We start from the raw sequence: 8139 nt of genomic DNA, 5'->3' as shown, positions 1-8139 counted from the left end.
TGATGGCAGTTAGCATGATCGGTACAAAACGGGTCAGTTGTTAGGGCTTGTTGGATCGTCGATGCCCCCTGTGTCAAAGGACGTGAGCGCTACGGCTCCCTATAGTTCAACATGTTGGGTCGGCCACGAGCGCACGAGCGCTGCATTTGATCATGTACACAATTTCAGTGTGGGGCAAATTTGCTATGAACTTGGGAGATTGCTAATATTTGACTAGAAGACTCCTTTTTACCCTTTCTTCTACATCCATCTGCCTGGCCTCTTGTCTTCACCGGTCCGCATCCGCCGAACCTTACCATCGCCTGCTCCGTCGTCCATGTGGTAGACTCTACCTACCGAAATCACCCTAGTGGCCGCATCAACGATTCTATCCTCACTCCTCCTCCCGAGCCGGCGCCACCATATGTGCCGGAAGTTTTCCGGTCATTCGCGGTCAGCTTCTTTACCGCCTTGTCTACTTCCTCTTCAACGTCCGAGATAGTTCCTGTGAAGGTCCCAAGGTATTCTCCCCATGGCACCATGAAAGCGGTGGTGCTCTCTCCGTTATTGATGAATGGGTGGTATACTAGAGGAAAAAGATGCTTGTCAGTACTGGGGTGCTGTAGTGTACTTTTTGTTGCATTTGGGATGGGGGAATGTTGATGCGATGCTAAGCCAGGGAGGTACATTGGGTTGGCTCCTTGGTAGGGGTGGGCTTGGGTAGAGAGTAGGTACCGAGGAGGAAGACACTCGGCCAAATCCTTTTTTGATATTCTTAAGATACCTTAGATTGGAGTCCAGATCAGACCTATATATAGTATGTTTTGATTACAGAGCAGTAATGGGATTTTGAAATGGAGATTCCTGGACTGGGGTTGAGTGTCCCCAACCCTTCTACCCACCATCTACCCCCACGCCCCCCCAGCTTGCGCGCGCCAAGACCCATTCGCCCCCTGTAGCCCCTTCCCCTTCCAACGTTGAAAGCAACCTTCATTCACATCTTCACATTTTCACAATATTCCACTAGCACACGCACATCATATCACCACAACTCCCCTTCGTTCTGGGAACCAGAAACTCACCTTTCAGAACATCCCCCAACATCCTCTCGCACAACCTCACCACCTCTCCCTCCCACGCCAACCCGGGGTGTTTTTCCACCGTTTTCCATACAATCCTCACCCTCTTCCTGCGCTCTTCCAGCTGCTGCTTCGGTACCCGTACCGGATCCCCACCGAATCTCCTCTCCAGAAACCGGAGATCTTGGTATAAGCTTTCAATCACCCGACAAACGCTTGACAAAAGACCAAGCAGGGCGCCTTGCTGCCGCGCTGTGTCGGTTGCTGTTGGTCTGGATGTCCCTGAGGGAGCGCGGAAGGGAGGCAGGAGGGGGAGAGGGGAGGATGGCGGAGGATTGAGAGTGGGGGAGTCGGGGCGGCCTGGGGAAGACATTGTTAGTGACTGGAGGGAGAAAAAAAAAAGGAGAAAATATGGTAACAACAGAAGGGTACTAAAAAGTGAGGGCGGTGCTGGAGGTTTTGAGATGGCGATCGAAAGGCTCGGCCCATCAGGAACACCTTTTATACCTTTGAAAATCTAACCACCGGCGAATTGATTGCAATAACCATGTTTGGCTTTATCAGTCATTGTATCGTGGTGAGAGACTAAGAGTCATCCGCCGAGACAAACTTAAGTGCTGAGTACGTCGAGCGACCAAACTGACATAACATGTGAGATCAGATAGGCAAGGAGAAGAGAAGCCGTGACTGTTCTAGCGCAACACAAAAACAGTCATCTTCTTCGCGCAGTAAGAATACTGATGGACAATGGCTCCTATAATCGAGCACAAGCGTGCGCAGCGACATCGTTTTGACTGGTGTATTCGAAAAACGCATCTTTTCAATGCCACCACGCATCGCGCCCACCTGAATTTCAGAGAATCATCCAGGGTCAATACCTAAGATGAACAACCAGCCGTGACCGACCAGCCCCAATTTGCATACATACAGCATAGATTACAACCGAAACCCACCCACCCCAACTCCCATCAAGCTCACGCACTCCCCTTACTCGCAACTCCTCCCCATCCCTTCATTCATTCATCCGTTCCCAACTCCCCTAACCCACCGATACCCCCCTACCTACCTACTTATTGTAGGTACCGCCGTACCACCGTACCCCTTTCAGCCTCAACCCATCCCTGTCCATTCACTACCTATGCTCGTCCGAAACAAAACAGATGAGACCAGCCAACAGGTTATGTAAACCAGTCCGCTACCGCTCGTCAAATTCTTTTAATATTCTTTTATTTTATTTTTTTTATACCTCCTTCCCGCGTTATGTTCGTGGTAGTTTACTTTTTTTCGTCTAGGTCTGTTCTTTTTTCATGTGAGCGAATAGTCGAACCTCTTGCTTTGAGTGATGCAATAAAGGCTAATAATACAGGGAAATGGGGGCCAGGTTGCAAGGCCCGCCAGGGCGCAGCTAAAGTCAGTGAGGGAAGACGGTTGAGCACCACCCAGATAGGGGGGGGAAGGTGGCGGAAGTGGATAGAGAGATGTGAAAGATTGAAAGCTTGAACGAAAGATTGGGTTCATGCCGACGGAAATAAGAGGCCTTGGTAATGTGGTTCAGTTTCATGGCACTTCCCTTACTTGATATCTTCACCTCTCTATGTATCATACATGGCCAAAGCACGCCTGAACAACACTGGTATTTTGGCATCCCCGTCTAACTCGGTACGCCGTCTTTCTCACTCCCCAATTTATCTAGTGGCAATCATGGTTCATCCAAGAATCATCGTGGCATACCCAGATGCACAAAGGCACATCAACCATATCCACATACTTTACATCTTTACAATGATAAACTGTCTTTTGCAATCTCTCTCTATAAAATGTAATGTGTAGACCCAAGCCAAAAAGATAACTTATCCCAAAAGAAAAACCACACGCGTACACACGCGGTAAACGTAATAAATGACCTCTTGATTTTTGCTGCCCCCCCGCTCCTATCCGCAAACGTTCCACCGCTCAAAGACAGCCTAAGCAGAATCCAGCGCCTTCAACTCCTCCTCTACTTGTTCCCTGATCACCTCCCTCACTGCTGTCCAGTCATTGGCCACATCCTGGACGCGCTTCTCCTTCTGGTCCAGACCGACAAACTCCTGCGGTAGCACCTTGGCCTCAAAGTCGAACTCGGGCTGGTCCTGAAGCGCAAGGTTGACGGCGCCAGAGAACTTGGCGGGGTGGGCTGTCGATAGGGAAATATGGGGGATGTCGGCACCGGCGCGCTTGACCGATCTCCTGGCGGCCTCGACACCGACGGCGGTGTGGGGGTCCAGTACGTAGCCGACCTCCTGGTACAGGCTCTTGATGGTGTCGAGGGTCTCCTGGTCGGTGACACGCTCGCTCTCAAAGTTGCGGCGCGCGCTCTCAAGGACGTCCTTGTAGACGGGGCCGAAGCCGTCCTTCACCTTGAGATCCTTCAGCCAGGAGCTGACCTCCTGACCGGCCTGCTTCTTGTTCCACTCGTCATCCATACCGGCGCTGGAGGCGAACTCGTAGGCGAGATACCACAACAGGCGCTCAAAGTTGCTCGATACCAGGACGTCCATGGCAGGGCTCATGGTCTCCTTGACTCCATCCTCGTGCGCCTTGGCGCCGTCTTCGGGAAGACCGCCCTCAGCCTTGGGGCCGCTGACGGGCTTCTTGGTGTAGCAGCCAGTCTTCCAGAAGCGGTCAAGACTGTCGTTCTCGTTGGTGGCGATGACAAGCTTGTCGACGGGGAGACCCATGCGGAAAGCGAAGTAGCCGGCGAGGATGTCGCCAAAGTTGCCCGAGGGAACGACGAAGCGCACCTTGTCGCCAATGTTGAAGGACTCGGACTGGCGGGCCAGGGAGAAGTAGGAGTAGAAGTAGTACACGGTCTGGGCAAGGATACGGGCCCAGTTGATGGAGTTGACGGCGCCGAGCTTGTGGGTAGCGTTGATCTCGGGGTCGGCGAAGAGGGACTTGAGGATGTCCTACAAGGGGTCAGATAATGTAACGAAGGGCGTGGTGAGGCGGACTTACCTGGCAGTGGTCGAAGTTGCCGGTGATGGCGAGGTTGTGAACGTTGGCATCGAGCACAGTGGTCATCTGAAGCTCCTGGATGGGGCTCACACGGCCCTTGGGGTGAAGCATGAAAACGGAGACATCCTTCTTGCCGCGCAGACCGTAGATGGCGGCGGAGCCAGTGTCACCGCTCGTCGCGCCAACAACAGTCAGGTGGTACCTGTCCCTTCCCTCCTTGCCCTGGTTCTTGCGCACGAGGAAGTACTCGAAGAGGTTGCCGAGGAACTGAAGGGCAACATCCTTGAAGGCAAAAGTCGGGCCGTGGAAGAGCTCAAGAAGATGTATGCTGTCCTGGAGGTGGACAAGGGGAGTAACCTCGGGGGTGCGGAAGGAGGCGTAGGAGCGGTTGATGATGTCTTTAAGGTCTTTTGCGGGGATCTCTGAGGGGGAAACGTAGAGGGAGATGATGTTGTAGGCGAGGTCGGTATAGGAGAGGTCCTTCCAGCTCTGCCATACGGACTCGGGCACGACAGGCACCTCTTGGGGGATGTAGAGACCGCCGTCGGCGGCGAGACCCTTGAGGACGACGTATTCGAAAGAGTGCTAAGGCCAAGTCAGCAGCTGGCGACCACATGCGCGGCGATCCAGAGAAAGAAACATACACCGCCGTCCTCACCGCGAGTGCTCAGATAGCGTTGGCAAGGGGTGTGAGTCTGGTCCTGGGACTCAGTGCCGTTGGTCGCGACGCCGTTGGACATGGTGGGCAATTTGCTGGCGGTGTTGGGAGGGTGGTTTCGCAGTCGGACCTCGCTCGGGTTCTAATTGCTGGGTTTAGGTTTGGGTTTGGGAACTAGTTTGTCGAGGAAATGGAGGAATGGGGCGGGGGGAAGTGGAAGCTGAAATTGTTGACAGCGGCCCCAGTTTCAGAGTCTTCTTTTGAGTGGCAGTCTCGACGATCGGCTTGTGGGCAGTCAAGAAATGAATGACTCCCGCCGAGCATCGGCCGCCGGGCCCGCCCTTTAAGGCGTGGTGTGGCGTATGGCAATATGGCAGCAATTGGCGGGCAATTGCCTGTCAATCAGCCCATCCATTGTAAACACCTAGCAAATGCGTGGGCAAGCAACCAAGCACGGACTGGATGGAGGCGGGGCCGCTGAAAATTTTGCCCCGCATCCGTATCGGTTCCTTGGCTCATCCCTAAGCCATCCCATCCCGGCCGTCATGAGACGAATTTGCAACTGCCCGCCGCCCCTGAGCCCCCTGTTGAGCCCATCTTATGGTATGTAGGAGTGCTCAGAGGGCACCTCGGCCGCTAGGTAGAGGTAGGTAGGTCGGCGTCTCGGCGGGGCGGGGCAGCCGAATGAGAGACAGCATCATGCCGAATATGAACATGGACCATGCAAAATGCATTTAGTGTCCGCAGATGGGGGTTTGAATTAGGTACCTATCAAAGGGCGCTTGCCTACTGAGATAAAGAAAGAAGACTACCTACATAGTGATAATTCCAACGTCCGAAAATCCCATCGTTAGCTCCATCATGGAAAGATACAAGACGGGAATGACGCAGCAATACACAAAAACTTGGGCTTTGCTACTTTATTGTTTAACAGGCCCTTGGACATCATCACCAAATAGTTCCACCAGAGAAGGCCATGTTTGCGGCGCGTGATGTCCGCCTCGTCTGCATTGGTACCAATTGGGACGCTCGGTTGGCGGATAGATATCTTGTTTGGGCTTGGTGAGGAGCCAGGCATCCCGGACGAGTTTAAAATGATCAGCACCAGGCTTCATTTCCATGTCCCGGTGGTGTCCCGGCGGAAATGTAATGAATGTGACGTGTGCGGCTGGTCTGCATATGCCGCCGCATCTTGTTGAGTTGAAGTTGGGTTGGGCCGAGAATGTCGGCGCCAGAATGATTTTTGCTGTTCGTCTTGCCCGACTAGCCCGACCAGCAGATGGTTACCTGTAGTAGCTTGGTATCCGTCCAAATCAACAACGGGCGTGGTGTTTTGAGACTATAACAACAGCTAAAGGTTGCGAGTCATGAGCGCGAGATCCTCATTGTCATATCCACACATGAGGCGAGAACAAAGTTATGTTTATCGGTTGGGGATATTGCGTCGATATTGACCTTGTACCGTAAACCCTGTAATGCCACTTAAAGATGTCTATAGTGTACTACATAGTTGAGGTGATTGGAAAGAGAAGATTGGAGAATGCCATGGGTAGTCAATGTCCAGAATATTGTTGACGATTGGGATGTTTTACGTAGTGTAGCTTATCGACAACTAAAACTCATCGATCGACACGTGGGATCGGGCACCCATAAAGGGTCCGGACCCCCCGTCGTGGGCCAAAGCGGGGAACGTGGAACTTTCCGTAGCATTAGACGCGTGCTGCCGTGTGACCCAGGGTGGACCCGTGACTGTTTTTGTGGCTTTGTGTTCAGAAGGATGGGAAAAAGAAGACAGGACCTTGATGAAGACTGAAGAGATATCAGATGGCGCAATTGCTTGGGAGTGTTCGTCTTGAATAACGAGTATGGTGAAGAGTTGGGAAAACTCAGGTTGGCGCGGGATGATGTTCCCTTGACTGACCTAGGTACCTAGGTTCCGTCCCGGGCCTTATCTTATCAAGAGTCACACTGCGGGCAGGCACCCGGAGCATTTAGTCCAAAAAGAGTGACACCTAGCGCCAACTTTGTCTGGGTATGCTGGCCTTTTTTGGGCATTGGACTTTTTGACCGACTCGGGCCTGTCCAAATGCTGTACCGCTTGGCAGCATGCTGCTGTCTGCCGAAGCTCCTTCCGATTCGAGTCTTTGGAGCATGTCCATGAAAGCGATCGCGATCACCTCAGCATTGGACGACATGATGGTCTGCAATGACTCCCCACTGGCTCCCTCGACATGCAGGTGGTCGTCTAATCCTCCAGCGACGTTGGATTCCTACTGGTCCATCTCGACGTTGTGCCTGTGACATGGTCACCAAGGCGCATGCCTGCAACAACCAGATACAAAGGAGCCGCCCGAGCATGCCATTGGACGGCGCGGCGCGGGGTTCTGCACCTGGCCCACCACTGAAGTGAGTGCCATTCCAACATGAGCTTTTGCATTTCATCATCAGCCCAGCATGAGAATTCCCATTGCACACACCGCACGACATGCAAGTCACCTAGTCATCAACATTGAGCGAAACAAATCAAATCAACAACAATATCACGTGGGGACCAAGGCAATTCACGCCTTGCCCATCTAGTCCCTGCTCGCTACCACGCTCCCTGGGATACCCTGGCGACGCCCCATTCCGCTGCTCAATAAAGCAACCTTTCCCCAATGTCTGCCCCTTCGTGACGAGGACCCTTCCAGACTGTTGGGTGCGGAACAGGGCAGTGTGGGCGAAGTGGGCTCCGGGGAAAGCTTCCACTTTCAGCATCTTTTTTTTGGAGTAAACTTGATCATCTCCAACATCATCGCCATCAGCATCACCATCGTCATCATCCATTTCCATGAGAGCCCAAGGGCGGGAATGTGTTCAAACCATCCTCCATCCCGACACCCCACAATCACCTCACCACACACTCAGCCAGCACCTCAGTTTGGGTGTGAGCAACACGGATACACGACAGGACGAGGTGGTGACTTTTTAACGCTCTCGTCCCACCCCTCGGAAGACACCGGTCTCGAAGCAGTTAGCCTCATTAATAGCACACCACATTTCTCCATTCATGCCGTCTCGAGCTCAGCAAAGCGACATCTTATTCCCCCTTCCTCTCATCTCCCATCTTGAGCCTGGTATTTACACCATTCCCCTTTCTTTGTCTCGACGTCTCGGAGTGAACATCCACGCCATTGCCCTGATCTTATCTGCCCTGTCTCAGCGCGAGCTGCCCTCCCTCACCAAGGCTGTTATATAACAAGCAGGGATCTGCGATAAGCCTGTCACTCCGCGGCCTCGACCATCCCTCCTCCCTGCTCTGCCAGCCCAGCCCCGTCTCTCTTCATCTCCCCCAACACCACCTTACAACACTACCCCTACCCGCTCCCCTCATTTTCTTGCTTCTTCCTCATCTCCAATTCGCCTGGCCATTCCATTGACAACCTCCTC

At 53.1% G+C, this 8139-nt stretch overlaps 2 protein-coding genes across 2 annotated transcripts; both read right to left on the bottom strand.

Moving 5' to 3' along the window:
* Nucleotides 1-259: 259 nt before the first annotated feature.
* On the bottom strand, nt 260-1431 carry B0T23DRAFT_443238 (uncharacterized protein; the record flags this gene model as incomplete). Its single annotated transcript, XM_062840852.1, has 2 exons — nt 260-565; nt 1062-1431. 2 exons carry the CDS (start codon nt 1429-1431, stop codon nt 342-344), a joined length of 594 nt encoding a protein of 197 aa, XP_062691504.1. The 3' UTR covers nt 260-341.
* Nucleotides 1432-2955: 1524 nt separating this feature from the next.
* Nucleotides 2956-4966, bottom strand: B0T23DRAFT_158702 (tryptophan synthase beta subunit-like PLP-dependent enzyme). Its single transcript, XM_062832688.1, has 3 exons — nt 4697-4966; nt 4053-4637; nt 2956-4003 (listed from the first exon to the last, which is right to left on the bottom strand). The coding sequence occupies exons 1-3, from the start codon at nt 4790-4792 to the stop codon at nt 3023-3025; spliced, it is 1662 nt and encodes a 553-aa protein (XP_062691503.1). The 5' UTR covers nt 4793-4966; the 3' UTR covers nt 2956-3022.
* Between the last annotated feature and the right edge of the window lie 3173 nt (nt 4967-8139).

This window comes from Neurospora hispaniola (assembly GCF_033458365.1).
Source record: "Neurospora hispaniola strain FGSC 10403 chromosome Unknown B0T23scaffold_5, whole genome shotgun sequence".
Classification (NCBI taxonomy): Eukaryota; Fungi; Ascomycota; class Sordariomycetes; order Sordariales; family Sordariaceae; genus Neurospora; species Neurospora hispaniola.
The sequence above is the reverse complement of the archived record's forward strand: the minus strand, read 5'-3'. Positions and strand labels throughout refer to the sequence as shown.

What these genes read in the sequence shown, in the direction of transcription:
- B0T23DRAFT_158702 (XM_062832688.1), bottom strand. Translation starts at nt 4,792, where the DNA reads ATGTCCAACGGCGTCGCGACCAACGGCACTGAGTCCCAGGACCAGACT. An exon ending in CTCGCGGTGAGGACGGCGGT is followed by an intron (nt 4,638 to 4,696) that starts GTATGTTTCTTT and finishes ACTTGGCCTTAG; the next exon opens with CACTCTTTCGAATACGTCGT. An exon ending in GCAACTTCGACCACTGCCAG is followed by an intron (nt 4,004 to 4,052) that starts GTAAGTCCGCCT and finishes GACCCCTTGTAG; the next exon opens with GACATCCTCAAGTCCCTCTT.